The sequence below is a fragment of the Cetorhinus maximus genome, chromosome 2 (assembly GCF_964194155.1).
Source record: "Cetorhinus maximus chromosome 2, sCetMax3.hap1.1, whole genome shotgun sequence".
NCBI classification, from domain to species: Eukaryota; Metazoa; Chordata; class Chondrichthyes; order Lamniformes; family Cetorhinidae; genus Cetorhinus; species Cetorhinus maximus.
Genome location: NC_135880.1, coordinates 10,439,564 through 10,455,947, shown reverse-complemented (window position 1 = coordinate 10,455,947; position 16,384 = coordinate 10,439,564). Strand labels below are relative to the sequence as shown.

Genomic DNA, 16,384 nt, shown 5'->3' with positions numbered 1-16,384 from the left:
CTTGCTGGGGTGCAGCTTTATTGGTAATTCGACTTCATCGCCATTTGTCTATCGAGCATCTAAGCTATTGTTCAAATATTGGCAAGTTATTTGACCACAGGGGGCATAGCATTAATCCTATTTTCACTTAGTGTTAACATGTGATCAGATTTCCAATGCACATCACTGAGTAGAGGTTAGCTGAAGGAACCCACCTCCCTAATCCATCAGACCAGCTGTAAAACTCCTGCCCTATGAGGCTGAGATCAGAATACAGGGTTAATTAGTAGAGTTTTACAGCAGGAAAGACACCCTTTGGTCCATCATCTTCAAACTCTGGTTTTAATTAAATCCTTCATAGAGCCAAACGGTTTGTGAATGACAAATCTCCACATTCTCAATTTTCTGGCAGATGAAAACCAAGAACATAGCACAAGTTGAAGAAAGCAGCTCACTCATGATGCTTCTTGCCAGTCAATTTATAAATGTATGTCAATAATTCTGGCAAGAAGTGTGGCCAGTGTCTTAGGTAGTGTCTGAAAAGCATCAGCATGAAGCGGAAAAAAATTCTAGTACAGTCTCCAGTGTGGAGGGTTGCACTCTATGGATATGAGAGTTGGACTCTGAAGATAATGAGAGGAGGATAACAGCTTTTGAAATGTGGGTATGGCAGAGAATGCTCATAATCAGCTGGATGGACAGAAGGAAAAATGAGTGGGTTAGATGAAGAGTAGAAGTTCAGGAATCAAAGGGGTTGCTAAGTACAGTTAGAGAAAGATAGCCAAGCACAGGCATTGGAAACAAAGACCCGAAAGCTTTGTTCTGGCAATGCCTGAAGGAGATATTGAAGGTAAAAATGGAAGAGGAAGAAGAAAAATTAGATAGGTGCATAATATTGAGACGTGGACGAGGGAGGTTTGTTGGCCCCACTAAGGTTATGGTGACAACGAACCAACATCAATAATTAATTAATTCATCAAAACTCCAAAGCTAATTCATGTAATATTCCCATGGGCAAAAATGAGTGTTGGCATTCGAGCATTCTGCACTATAGTATGGTCTGGCTCATGCATTGTTCTTGACCTAAGTTCTGTAGATTTACACTTGACTGGCCTTCCAAAATCTAAGGATGCCCCAAAACCTTTTACAGCCAATGAAGAACTTTCTCAAGTGTGACTTTTGTTGTAAAGTAGGAAACATGGCATCCAAATTACAAATCGCAAGTTCTCACAATCAGCAATGTGATAATAACCAGATGACCTGTTTTTAAGTTGCTGGTTCAGGGATAAATGTTGGCTAAGAGACCAGGGAGAACTCTTGCTCTTCAAAATAAGGCCACGAGATCCTTCACATCCACCTGAGGGGGCAGGCACCTTATCTGAAAAACGACAGTGCAGCGCTTCCTCAGTACTGCTCTGAATTTGTGTGCATGCATGTGTATTCTAGCTTGATAAGCAGCATTCTGTTAACATTGACATAGAGTAAGTGGAGTGTAAAGTTAACCTGGTTGGCTCTATAGTATCTTTCACTGGTTGCTTTTGTAGTTATAAGGGTCATTCCTATTTCCCCTGGAACCACCCGCTGCAGAAGTGTACAATGCAGGACAAATAGTGTGTTAGAGAAACCAATCAGGTACCGACCACAACCAATAACAGGACAATAACCATAGCACAACAAGGCATGGCTTGCATTCAAAATTCCAAGTAATGCAGAAAAAATAAAACTTGCACCAACATTGACCCTAATACAGACACTGTACTTGGAGAAAAGACATTCATTGGAGCATTGTGGTTACAAATTTGGAAAAAAACTCATGCTGAGGTTTTTTTTGGGTTGGGAGTAACGGTCACAGTACAACAAATTATATTGATGATGCTTTTGTCCAACCCCAAAAATTAACTGCAGAATTTTTTTGCTATTTTGAAATCTAAGAATTCTTTTTGGATCAGGAAATGCCCACTGGACCTCAATAAGCTGTCACTTTTTAAATACAACAAATTCCCACTCAATCATTTTCTCAATCCCCCTCTCTCCAGAAATCTAGCCAATCATTTCTTAAACCCGCTTACATTATTTCAATGGTCTGCACTGGTTCAACAGTCGAGATGAATTAAATCTAGAGCTAGAAAAGGTCATTTGACTTACCTCGCTTCAAGAATCCAAGCACATTTATTTCACAATTGTTTTCCTCCCTACTTGCCCCAACCAAACCACCTGCTGGGTCTCTACACCAAATTCCTTCTCCCATCTCCTTTTAAGCAAATGCTAGCAGAGATATCCATATCTCGGCAGTCAGTACTTCTTTGGGACATTATCACTCTTCGTGTTTACAGGAATTTGAATCCTACATCACTGCTCTTTAAACTGTGGCACTGGATAGGACAATGGGTTGGCATTTGCGACCCAGATAGTAATCTGGCCAAGCATGTTGGAACAAAATAAAAGAGATGCATTTCCACAGCAACTTTCCCAATCTTAACATGACCTAAAGTGCTTTACAGCCAATGAACGAAGTTCATTTGAAGTATAGTCACTATTGTGATGGAGGTAATGAGAGAACCAATTTGCACACAAGGTCTCACAAACACCAATGCAATGATGACCAGAGAATCTTTTCTTCTAAACTTACTGGTTGAGAATAAATATTGGCTGGGACACAGGGAGTACTATCCTGCTCCTCTTCTAAAGAGTGCCATAGGATCTTTTACATCCACCGGAGGGGGCAGACAAGGTCTCAGCTTCAGAAAAAATTATAACACTGAAGTCCATGTTGCCTCTTTGAAAGGACTTCTTGTTCACAATTCTGTAAGTTCCTCATCCTCAAACACTTGCTCAACTCCCTTTTAAAATTTTAGAGTTAGCTTTGCCAACCTTTTCAGGCAGAAGGTTCCAGATCCTGCCTACTCTGAGTGGAAAATTTTGTACGAATCTCCCTCTAGATCCTTTACTGATGACTTGCAATCTGACCTCTAGTTATTGACCACCTAGCCAGAGGAAGTAGTTGTTCTCTATTAAAGCCTTCCAGCACCTTGAAAAGCTCATTTAGGTTACCCCTTAACTGTCTCAGTTTCAAGGAGAACCTCTCCTTAAAACTGAAGTCCTTCATCCTTGGTAACATCATCTGCATCCTAAGGCCTTTACAACTTTCCTCAAATGTGGTGCCCATAATTGTTCACAATACTCCATCTGAGGTCCAACCAATGAATTATAAGTTTAGCATGATCCATTGGCTTTTATATTCTATTCCTCCATTTACACATCCAAGTAACCTACATACATTTTTAACCACCTTTACCAACTTGCCCTGCCATCTCGAAGGATCTGTATATTGACACCATCACTGCTAATCTACACTTTTCAAAATTCTGTCATTTATAATATACTGCCTTTCCACATTAGTCCTCCCAAAGTGCATCACTTCACATAACTTGCGCTTTTCTCTATCTTTAATGTAGTCCCAAGGCACTTCATAGATGCAGTGCAAAACAAAAAATTTGACATTAAGTCCCGAAAGCCTGCCCACAATCTACAAGGCACAGATATCTCAGAGGATTATTGAACTGGATAAGATTAGAGAGATAATGAGGGGTAAGGCCATGCGGTGATTTGAAAACATGGATGAGAATTTTTAAAACCAAGGTATTGTTTAACTGGGAACCAATGTAGGTCAGTGAGGGCAGGGGTGATGGATGAACAGAACTTTGAGAGAGTGTTAGGCTGCAGGCAGCAGAGTTTTGAACGACCACAAGATTATGAAGGGTAGAATATGGTGGGGCTAGCTAGGAGTGTGTTGGAATAGTCAAGTCTATAAACTCATCTCAGTGTAAAATATGACACCAAGATTGTGAACAGTCTTGTTCACCCTCAAGAGGGATGTCGTTGGTGTCTAGGGAACGGAGTTGGTAGGGGGGACTTAAGACAAAGGCTTCAGTTTTCCCAATATTTAGTTGCAGGAAATTTCTACTCACCCAGTCCAGAATGTTGGACAAGCAGCCTGACAATTGAGAGGTCGAGAGAGATTGTGCTGAAATAGAACTGAGTGTAGTCAATGTACACGTGGAAACTGATGTGTTGTCAGATGATGTGGCTGAGGGAAAGCATGTAGATGAGGCGGTGGTGGCCAAGGGTATATCCTTGGGGGACACCAGAAGTAATGATGCAGGAGTCAGAAGAGAAGCCATTTCAGGCGATTTTCTGGCTATGCTCGTAAAGATAAGAATGGAACCAGGTGAGTGCAGTCCCACCCAATTGGACCATAATGAAGTACTGGTGGAGGATGGTGTGGTCAACTGTGTCAAGGCTACAGGCAGGTCAAAAAGGACAAGACGTGATAGTTTGTCTTTGTTACATTTATACAAGATGTCTTTGTGATTTTGATAAGTGCCTTTTTGGCACTATGACAGGAAAAAACGTTGATTGGAGGGATTAAAACATGGCGTTCTGGGAAAGATGGGCAAGGGTTTGATAGGTAACAGAGTCGTTGAACTCTAGAATGCATCCCATCTGGACCAGGTGACTTACCAACTTTCAGTACTGCTAATCTTGCACCTGCATGTTTAACATTTAACTTGAAAGAAGGTAGCTCTAGCAGTGCAGCACTCCCTCAGTCCTGCACTGAAGTGCAGCCTAGGTTATGTGCTCAAATCCCAGAAATATGTTCTGTTGGCCATCGGGGTGTGATGTTTAAGGAGGGGAGCTACAACTCAATTCAGAGTGGATGCTGGTCAACTGAAATAAGGTAGGGCAGAGATAAAAAATAGCAAAGATAAGAAGTCACTTGTGGGAGTAGTTTATTGGTCCCCTAAAAATAACAACATTGTAGGGTGAGGTATACTGGGAGAAATAATGGCGGCTTGTGAGAAAGGTAAGGCAATAATCATGGGCGATTTTAATTTATATTTAGATTGGGCCAGATTGGCAAAGGTAGCCTGGAAGATGAGTTCATTGAGTATGTTGGGACAATTTCTTAGAGCAACACATTCTAGAGCCAACCAGAGAGCAGGCTATTCCAGACCTGGTAAAGTGCAATGACACAGGATTAATTAATGACCTCATAGTCAAGGAGCACCTAGATAGCTGTGAACTTAATATGATTGTATTTCACATTCAGTTTGAGGGAGGGAAGAGTAGGTCTAAGACTAGTGTTTAAATTTAAATAAAGGCAATTACAAGGTTATGAAGACAGAGCTGGCTAAAGCGAACTGGGAAATTAGGTTGAGGGGAGGTCAGTAGAGATGCAGTGGCAGACAAGTGAGATATTTCATAACACTCAACAAAGATACATTCCAGTGAGAAAGAAAGACTCTAGGGGAAGAATGTATCATTCATTGCTAACTAAGGAAGTTAAAGATAGTGTTAAATTGAAAGAAGCATACAATTCCGTGAAGATTAATGGCAAGTCAGTAGATTGGCCAGAATAAAAAAAACAGCAAAGAGTGGCAAAAAATGAGAGAGAAATTAGAGTGAGAGAGAAAGCCAGCTAGAAATATGAAACCAATAGCAAGTTTCAACAGGTATTTAAAAAGGAAAGAAATAAAGTGAGCATGGGTCCTCTAGTGTGTGTCTGGGGAATTAATAATGGGAAATAAGGAAATGGTGGATGCATTGAACAGATATCGTGTCCGACATGGGTTAAAATCCCACCACGAAAGCTGATGGAATTTAAATTCAATTAATAAAATCTTGAACTGTAAGTGACCATGACAACCATTATCGGTTGTTGTAAAAACCCATCTGGTTCATTAAATCCCCTCAGGGATGTAAATTTGCCGTCCTTACCCAGTCTGGCCTACATGTGACTCCAGGCCCACAGCAATGTGGTTGACTTTTAAATGCCCTCTGAAATTGCCTAGCAAGCCACTGAGTTCAAGTGCAATCATGGATGGGCAACAGTCAGATGCCATGAAAAAAGTAAAGAATAAAAAGGAGAAAAAAAAAGACAGAAAGCAGGAAACTAGAGGCCAGTTAACCTAACATCTATCATAGGGAAAATCCCTATGGAGGTGGTTATAGTAGGGCACTTAGAAAATCTTTATGCAATCAGTCAGAGTCAACATGGTTTTGTGAAAGGGATATTGTCTTTAACTTATTAGAATTCTTTGAGGAAGCAACATGGATAATCTGCAGATGTGTTGTACTTGGATTTCCAAAAGGCATTTGATAAGGTGCCATATCAAAGGTTACTATGCAATTAAGAGCTCATGGTGTTGGGGGTGACATACCAGCATGGATAGAGGATTGGCTACTAACAGGAAGAAGAGCGGAGGGATAAAATAGGTCATTTTCAGGTTGCCAAGATATAACCAATGGGGTGCCTTGGAGCAACGAAGGTTGAGAGGGGACCTGATAGTGGTGTATAAGATTTTGAGGAGCATAGATAGGTTGGATAGGAAGGCACTTTTTCCATTAGTAGAGGGGTCAATAACCAGGGAGCATAGATTTAAGATAAGAGGTAGAAGGCTAAGAGGGGAGTTGAGGAGAAATTTTTTCACCCAGGAGCTGCTGGGAGTCTGGCACTCACTTTCTGAAAGGGTGGTTGAGTTAGAAACTCTCATAACATTTAAGAAGTATTTAGGTATTCACTTGCATTGCCATAGCCTCCAGGGCCATGCGCTGGAAAATGGGATTAGCATAGTCAGATTTTTTTGACCGGTGCGGACACGATGGGCCGAATAGCCTCCATATGTGCTGTAGACGTCTATGAGTCCATGAGTCCTATCGAATGGCGGAGCAGGCTCAAGCGGCAGAATGGCCTACTCCTGCTCTTAATTCATATACAACTGCACAAAACTCCCATAACGTTGCACAATAATTACTCCATACATAACCAGCTTGGTCTAAGGGGCCACAAGCGAGGCTAGTATCAGAGCAGCAGACAAAATCCTCAAGAGGTTAGTTAACCAGATGCTTTACATTCCATACAATCCAATAATGGCTAGCAAGGAGACTGGGTGCCAAAAAAAGCACTTCTCACTTCAGCAATGTTGCAGAACACAAAACTCGAAGTTATATGTTTCCCTTATAGTTTTTGTCTAACAAAGCATAAAACCCAAAGCATTCTAGTTATAGAGGAGCTTACCGGAGCTGTGCTACTAGTGATGGTAAGCTACTCTGCAGAAGTGGCTCAGAGAACACCAAGTTTTCAAAAAGGTGTTTGTTATGAAGTTCCCACGTCACCTGGAATTTCTTCAAATGTTCACTTTCCTGTAAGAGAAATCAAGGAAGACATTTATTGTCTGTACAATTGGAACAGGTTTTCAGCATGCGACAGATGTGATGGTGCAGAAATTACTGAAGCCAGGTTCAAATCCAGCTCTATTTAAAATCCACGGGCTGGAAGGGTTCGACAGATTCAATTCCAGTAACCACAGGTTTGCATTAAAAAAAAAATGCCCCTAATTTAGCAATCTCATTCAGAGAAACCATAGTGTGGGCACATTCTGGAAACAGAGATAAAAACAGAAAGTGCTGGAAAAACTCAGCCAGTCTGACAGCAACTGTGGAGAGAGAAACAGATTTAACGTTCCTAGTCCAATATGACTCTTCTTCGAAACTGAATTGGTGCGAGTATTGGGAGCTCCGCTAAGGTATATGTGTATATTTCAACCATGATGTAGCTCTACTGTACAACTTACCTAGTTGTGACTTGATCTCTGGAAAATTCCAGTCTTGAATAGCAAAAAGTATAGAATTTAACTTCAAAATTAGGACAAGCCATAACAAAAAGAGGTTGTCCAGATCATGGCTGATCTGTACCTCTCCCATTTTCTCACCGTAGCTCCCTATCCCTATATACCCTTACCTAATAAAAAGAATGTCAGTTTTAATTGTCCTAACATCCAGAGACTTTTGGGAATGAGTGTTCCAGGTTTCCACTATCCTGAAAAAAATGTTTCCTTATTTCCCTCCATACTGGTCTAGCTCGAATTTTGATACTATTTTCCCTACAGAGGCAACAGTTGCTCTGTATCAGCACCACACTTTAGAAAGGCATCAGAAACAGTGCGGAAAAGATTCATGAGAATGGTCCCAGTGATCAGAAACTTCAGTTACAGATATATAGGAGACCTTGTGGTTGTTCTCCTTGAAGAAAATTGAGAGGGAAGATTTGATAGAGGTATTCAAAATCATGAAGGCAGCAGATAGGAAGAGGCTGTTCCCATTGGTGGAAGGATCCAAGAATCAGAGGGCACAGATTTAAGGTGATTGGCAAAAGAAGCAATGGCAAGATGAGGAATAACTTTTTTTACGCAGTGAGTGGCTAGGATCTGGAATGCACTGCCTGAGTGTGGTAGAGGCAGGTTCAATCGTGGCTTTCAGAAGAGAATTGGAGCACTAACTCGAGGGGAAAAATTTGCAGGGCTATGGGGAAAAGGCAGGACAGGGCACTAGGTGAATTGCTCTTGTAGAGAGCCAGCATAGACACAATGGGCCAAATGACCTCCTTCTAAGATCTATTTTATTGAATCATTTTAATATATTTATCACCTTGATCATTTCATCTTACAATTTCCCACATTCAAGAGAACATGAGCCAAACCTTAAGCAGCCTCTCCTCATAATTTGACTAAGCCCTGGCGTCACTCTATGTACTGAATTTTTAGTAACTTACTATAGTCTTTTCAGTTAAAATATTAGAAACAGTTTACTGAGTTTGTTTGGCAAAAGAAAAGACAGGCTTGTATTTATATAGCATCTTTCACAACCTCAAGAAGTCCCAAAGTGCTTTATAGCCAATGGAGTACTTTTGAGGTGTAGCTAGCTCACTATAAGCTAATTTCAGCCAGTAACCAGCTCATTAATGAAATAACTGCTACTGTTGCTGGCTCTCTGCTGGTTTCTCCTGTGGCAGTTGAACTAAGAGCTGAAGATATAAGTTTGAGTTTGTCAGTGGGGCAATAGTTTTGAGCCTGACATCAGACTCCCGAAGCAACTCTTCTACTTGGAACTTGGTCATGGCATGAGACTCCCAGGGGGGCAACAAATGCTTTAGCAATGTCCTCAAAGCATCCCTGAGGAGGCCTAACATACCGGACGAGTCTTGGTAGACATTGACTTGCAACCAACCAAAATATAGAAAGATTCATTAGGGAAGGCACCAAACAAACCAAGACACTTTTGGCGGGAGTTTGCTGAGGCAAAGTCAAGGCTTCGGAGGGAGCGCACAAACCTCGAAACATCTCATCGACCTGACCCGTCAAGTGCCACCTGACCCCACACGGAAGGCTCTGCAGGTCGGACACTGGACTTAAGAGCCACCTCTGAACCCATCAGACCAGAATGGAAGCAAGTCATCCTCGATTCCAAGGGACTACCTAGGAGTAATAATTTTGAGCAGCAAGAAACCAGGTATACAAAAAGTCAGTACATTGTGGAGTTTAGCCTCAGCATGAATTTATCTTTGAATTGAAGCTGGCCCAAAACTTTATTTCCAAGACTAAATCACTATGTTGGTGCATTTGTTTTCACCAATCTTTGAAGAAAACTCTTCAGGTTGGTTGGGTGGGGGTGGGGACTGAAGTAAGCCATGCCGGGGTTCCAGGATGTTGAGTGCCCGGTGCAGAATTGCCTCAATTTCTTCATTTTCGGCTCACTGTTTCTGGGATTGAGCGGGGTGTCTGGGTACTTCATTACAATCAAAAGTGATCCTGCTATGCGGTCACCTCACAGGCAGAATCAGTTAATAAGGAAGAGAAACAGGTGACCATCTACCAGGGTAGGAAGGAGTCACTAGTAACTGTGGTAGGTAGCTTGTGGGAGCATGGGAATGGCAACCAAATACCATGCACAATTGCAGCAGTAGTCGAGGATTCCATAAACAAACAAAAATTTTTTCAGCTGCAGTTAAGGTTACTGAAAGATGCAATACTTTCTGTATACGGTATTATCATTACCACTGCCTTTGCCTTTCATTCCAAGACATCTTTTGCCATTTAATCACCCCTGCCCTCTAATCTATCCAACCTTCTCTTTTGCTCCATCTGCCCCTCCCCCTTTCTCAACAGCATAAAATCCATCACATTTCTACCTCTGACAGCATCTGCGGAGAGGAACACAGTTAACGTTGAGTCTATATGACTCTTCATCACCCTTCTGATGAAGAGTCATACGGACTCAAAACATTAACTGTGCTCCTCTCCGCAGATGCTGTCAGACCTGCTGAGTTTTTCCAGCTATTTTTGTTTTTGATTCAGATTTCCAGCATCCGCAGTATTTTGCTTTTACATTTCTACCTCTCTTTAGTTCCAAAGAAGTGTCACATTGGACTCGAAATGTTAACTCTGTTTCTCTCTCCACAGATGCTGCCAGACCTGTTGAGCTTTTCCAGCAATTTCTGCTTTTATTAGTGAAAGAAAGTTGCTCAACAGGTGCCAAGGAAAAGGAGGAAAGAGGCTTGGGAAAGCAGCCAGAGACAAAGCACACGAAATAATACAATGAGTGCAATGAGGTCCTGCAAAGCGAATTCTAGACAGTAAAGCATATAGAACAGGATTTCAAGAGCGGTAATTTCTGGATTATTCCAGATGCTACATGGGAACACCACCACCTGGAAGTTCCCCTCCAAGTCACTCACCATCCTGACTTGGAAATATATCGCTGTTCCATCACTGTCGCTGATCCTGGAACTCCCTATCAGCACTGTGGGTGTACCTACACTACATGGACTGCAGCGGTTCAAGGCGGCAGCTCACCATCACCCTCTGAAGGGCAACTAGGGATGGGCAATAAGTGCTGGCCCAGCCAGCCAAGCCCAGGTCCCGTGAATGAATTAAAAAAAGCATAGAAATAGTAAGATTACTTAAATGTGCAGGTATCAGGATATTGCTGATGGCAAAGGTTCACATTCACAGGACACTAGGCCCAGTTCTGAGGCAGCAATGACTGGTATAGAACCGAAAGCTCACATCTGAACAAGGCTGGAACTTTGAGCCTGTTATTTATTTAATTGGTTCATGGGATGTGAGCGTCACTGGCAGGGTCAGCATTTAATGCCCATTCCTAGTTTCCCTTAAGGTGGCGGCAGTGAGCCAACTTCTTGAACTGCTGCAGCCTATGTGGTATAAGTACACCCACAATGCTGTTAGGGAGGGAGTTCCAGGTTTTTGACTCAGTAACAGTGGAAGAACGTGACTTGGTTCCAAGTCAGGGTGGTGTGTGGCTTGAAAAGGAAACTTGCAGTTGGTGGTGTTCCCATGCGTCTGCTGCCCATGCACTTCTAGATGATCGGGGGTTTGGAAGGTGCTGTCAAAGAAGCCTTGGCAAGGTGCTAAAATGCATCTTGTAAATGGCACATGCTGCTGCCACTGTGTGCCAGCAGTGGAAAAAGTGACTGCTTACAGTGCCTATTAAGAATGCTGCTTTGCCCTAGATGGTGTCGAACTCAAGAGTGTTGTTGGAGCTGTACTCACCCAGGCAAGTGGAGAGCATTCCATCACACTCCTGACCTTGTAGATGGTGGTCAGGCTTTGGGGAGCCAGGAGGTGAGTTACTTGTTGCAGTAAACTGTTATAAATACCTAGTTCATGGTTCATAGTAATATTTTCGAGGTAATTTTTAGTTCTGGGAAGATTAAAGTTAACTGTAGAAAATGGGATAAATGCACCTAAAGCTGCTTGAAGTCTATTACACTTAAAAGGTGGGGCCATGTTGGCCTAAGGGGTTAACAGCTAGAAAGGGAAGACCATAAAACAACTGGTGGGCTTACTGAGTTGGAGAATTGGAGTCAAGGTGTCTACACCGCTTGCAAAGAAATGCAATCTAGAGGTGTTTTGTTTTGGGTGTTAAAGCTACAATTAATTTAAAAAGCATTCAGTGAGCCCTGGAAGGTTATGTCATCATGGAGATAGGTGTAGCTTAATAAGTTATCGGGTTTCATTTTATCTGTTTGCGCTGGGGGTCACAGTGTTCTGCAGGAGGAGAAAAGGCCATGTCGAAAAGGTATTGCTGTTAGCAGGCTCCAGGCTGCAAAAGTATTGCGGTTAGCTGGCTCTGTACAGATGGGGTCAGAAGAAGTCCTGGGGAGAGGGGGGTGTGGTGGTGAGAAGGTGGCAGAAGGTCATTGGCTCCTTGCTGCCATTCATTGCCTGGTTTAGCTGGGGAGATTGGAGCTTGATGAAATCCAGGAGCAGTGCCAGCCCAGTGAAACGAACCAGCTATTAAAGGGCTGAAACTGCACCAGTAAGTAGAGGCTTGGCTGCAAACTCAGAAATCCAGGGGAACAGAGTCTCAGGAGGCAAGATTGAAACCCTGGGACAAAAACAGAAAATGCTGGAAAAACTCAGCAGGTCTAACAGCATCTGTGGAGAGAAAAACAGAGTTAATGTTTTGAGTCCGTATGACTCTTCTTCAGAGCTAAAGAGAAGTAAAAACGTGAAGAAGGTTATACTGTTTAAGGCGGGTGGAGCAGATGAAGCTGGATAGAAGACTAGTGATAGGTGGGGGCAAAGGAGAGATTGACAAAGATGTCATGAATGAAAGGACAAAGGGAGTGTTAATGGTAGCGGTAAGGGCTAAAGGTGGTGTTGATTGTGGCGTCATGGTAAGAAAGCAGAATGCGATAATACAAGGGTAAGTACTCTGAAAAGAATATCATGAACAAGTGAAAGATGGCCCTTGTGGGGGTGAGGTGGGGGGGGAGGGGGCAGTGGTGGTGGAAAAAATGATCGAAAATAGGATAAAAGGTGGGGACAAAACAACGAATAAATGAATAAAAATGAAAATAAATAAAAATTAAAAGTGGATAAAAAAGAAAAAAATAATAAATAAAATTTTTTTTAAATGAATATTGAAAAAAGGGATTAAAAAAGGGGTGAGGATAGAGGAGACAGTTCATGGTCTGAAGTTGTTGAACTCAATGTTAAGTCCGGAAGGTGTAAAGTGCAGAAGATGAGGTGCTGTTCCTCCAATTTGCGTTGGGCTTCACTGGAACATAGTAGCAGGCCAAGGACGGACATGTGGGCATGAGAACAGGATGGTGTGTTGAAATGGCAAGCGACAGGGAAGGTCTGGGTCATGCTTGCGGACAGATCGAAGGTGTTCTGCAAAGCGGTGAGCCAGTCTGCATTTGGTCTCTCCAATGTAGAGGAAACAAAATTGGGAGCAGCGAATGCAGTAGACCAAATTGAAGGAGGCGCAAGTGAAGTGTTGCTTCACCTGAAAGGAATGTTTGGGGCCTTGGACGGTGAGGAGGGAGGAGGTAAAGGGGCAGGTGTTGCAACTTTTGTGATTGCGTGGGAAGGTGCCGTGGGTGGGGGATGAGGTGTTGGGGGTGATGGAGGAGTGGACCAGGGTGTTCTGGAGGGAACGGTCCCTACGGAATGCCAACCCCGGGGTGATGGAGGGGCGGAAATTGGAAGCAGAATTGAAAAATTTTGTCTCCGACACTTCCCTTCCCTTTCTTGACCTCTCCATCTCCGTTTCTGGTGATAGATTGTCCACCAATATTCATTACAAGCCCACCGACTCCCACAGCTACCTCGACTACAGCTCCTCATCCTGCTTCCTGTAAGGATTCCATCCCATTCTCTCAGTTCCTTCGCCTCTGTCGCATCTGTTCTGGTGATGCCATTTTCCAAAATGGTGCTTCTTTCTTCACCGAGGTTTCCCACCCACTGTGGTTGACAGGGCTCTCAACCGTGTCTATCCCATCTCCCGCGCCTCTGCCCTCACACCTTCCACTCCCTCCAAGAACCATGATAGGGTCCCCTTCGTCCTCACTTTTCACCCCATCAGCCTCCGCATTCAAAGGATCATCATCCGCCATTTTCGCCAACTCCTACATGATGTCACCACCAAACACATCTTCCCCTCATCCCCCTATCGGCATTCACCATTTCATGTTTCTGACATCTTGCACTTTCTCTCAAGTGTGTCACCTCACATCCAACATATCTGCCCAATTTGCTAATCAGACTCAATTTTGCTGGTCACTCGCAGTGCTCTGCAGCATGAACAGCAATCCCAGTTTTGTTTTCCTGTTACCCATCCAATATGTTTATGAACAGAAAGGATTTGGATACATAAATGTGCGGGTGAAAAGAAGACACGAAGGCAGTCAGCAACACATAGAAGAGCAGAGGGAAATGAGGATCTGGAAGCAATAGCCATCACCTAGAAGACTGGGCAAAAAGGCCGGAGTCAGTAACCACCGCTAGAAGAGAACCCAGAGGCAGTAACCACCAACTAGAAAAACGGACGAAAAGAGGACCCGGAGGAAGTCAGCAGCACCTAGAAGAGCTATTCAATCCAATCCGTGGCTCCAGAGCAGAGCTGCCACGTTCTGAGAGAAATCAAATCGTGACATCACAGGAGAACAGATAAGTGGTTGGTTGGTGAACATTTTGCTCGTTCATCTTCAAAGCTCATGTAACCTATTACCAATTATAAGGTTTTACTAACAACAATAAAAGTTATTTGGAATTGCAGTGTTTATGAATTATAAATCAATTCAAAATAAGTTAATTAACATATGATAAAGATGGCAGCGCAAGAGATGTGTTAGAATTGCAGAATGTGGGAATTCTGGACACCTGGGTGAACCAAGGTAAACAGGTCTGCAGTGTGCGTCTGCGGTTTGAGGAGCTTCAGCTCAGTCACTGAGTTGCAGGAAGAGCTGCAGACAACAATGCATCAGGGAAAGGGAAAGCTACCTGGACACTTTATACCAGGAGGCAGTCACACCCCTTAGGATAGAATCTTCTGATTTGGTCAGTGGTCAGAGACAGGAGGGTCTGACTGCAAGTGAGGCAGGTATGGGAACCCAGAAAGCAGAAATGGAGGAGCCTCAGCCTGGGCTGGAGAGGAGCTTGCAGTGGAAGGGGGAAGATCCAGTGGCCGTGGTCCACGTAGGTACCAGTGACATAGGTAGAAGTAGGAAAAAAGCTCTACATAGGGAGTATGAGCAGCTAGGTGCCAAATTAAAAAGTAGAACCTCAAAGCAATAATCTCTGGATTATTACCTGAGTCATGAGCAAACTGGCATAGGGTAAATCATATTAGACAGTTAAATGCCTGACTCAAAGATTGGTGTGGGAGAAACGGGTTTCGCTTCATGGGGCACTGGCACCATTATTGGGGAAAGTGGGAACTGTACTGTTGGGACAGGCTTCACCTGAACTGTGCTGGAACAAGTGTCCTGGTGAGTCATATAACTAGGGTGGTAGAGAGGGCTTCACACTAAATAGTTGGGGCAAGGGATCAAGGTTGGGGAGATGTGATAAATTAAAGAGAGAAGGCAAGGCAAGAGGAACAAAGTAGGAATAAGGGAAATGATCAGTATCAGGAAGGGGCAGAGTATGCAAACCTAAGTGCATCAGCAAGTAAGGCTAGAGGTTACAAAAATAATAAAAAGACAGAACTAAAGGTTCTCTATCTGAATGCACTTAGCATCCCTTCACTGTCGCTGGGTCAAAATCCAGGAACTCCCCCACCTAACAGCACTGTGGGTGCACCTACACCACATGGACTGCAGTGGTTTAAGGCGGCAGCTCACCACCACCTTCTCAAGGGTGATTAGGGATGGGCAATAGATGCCAGCCTAGCCAGCGACGCCCACATCCCGTGAAAGAAATTTTTAAAAATTCGTAACAAAACAGATGAATTGAAAACACAAATAGAAATAAAAATGTACAATCTGATAGCCATTACAAAGACATGATTGCAGGACGACAAAGACTGGGACCTAAATGTTCAAGGGTACATGATAGTTAGAAAGACAGGAAGCTAGGAAAAGGTGGAGGGGTAGCTCTGATAATTAAGGATGACATTGGTACAATAGAGAGAGATTACCTTAATTCTGGAGATCTAAATGTGGAATCAGTTTGTGTAAAGATGAGAAATAGTCAAGCTAAGAAGTCACTTGTGGGAATGGTTTATATGCCCCCTAATAGTAGCCATACTAGAGAACGGGGTATACAGGAAGAAATAATGGGGGCTCATGTCAAAGGTATCTTGCACCTAGCTAGGAGACACCAAGCAATGTGTTTATATTACTAATAAAATTGGTGGAATGAAAGAATTATTGTTAGAAGTTAAAATTAAAAACCTAGTAATACAATGGAAAATTTACATTCAAAAGGAAAGTTAGATATAAACCAAGAGGAGTCTGCGTGTGAGAGTCAGAGGCATTTAACATCTAATCATCCTGTAAGCCTACAACTGTCTGCAAAGGAACCAAATTGAAAGGAACCTAATTTTGAATTTGTACGGTCAAATGTGCTTTGCCTGGTGTCTGTTTAAAGTCTATGGGTTATTGATGCCTTGGTGAAGATTTACTTGGGAGTGTTTAATTTTGGGATTTGTTTAAAAGTTATTATGGTAGTAATTTGTAGACATGTGTATGTGTTTAATTTCTTGTTAAATTAATAAATGTTTAATTTAGTTTTATGTAAAAAGCCTCTTGAGGATT

The 16,384-nt window shown here is 42.8% G+C and overlaps 1 protein-coding gene across 2 annotated transcripts in view; it reads right to left on the bottom strand.

Moving 5' to 3' along the window:
- The window catches only part of fam193a (family with sequence similarity 193 member A), a 241,983-nt gene that overhangs the window by 62,432 nt on the left and 163,167 nt on the right, over nt 1-16,384 (bottom strand). For both annotated transcript variants that reach the window (XM_078560819.1, XM_078560827.1), the window contains exon 7: nt 7,058-7,182. In XM_078560819.1, coding sequence (XP_078416945.1) covers nt 7,058-7,182 — 125 coding nt within the window. The remainder of the gene's footprint in view (nt 1-7,057; nt 7,183-16,384) is intronic.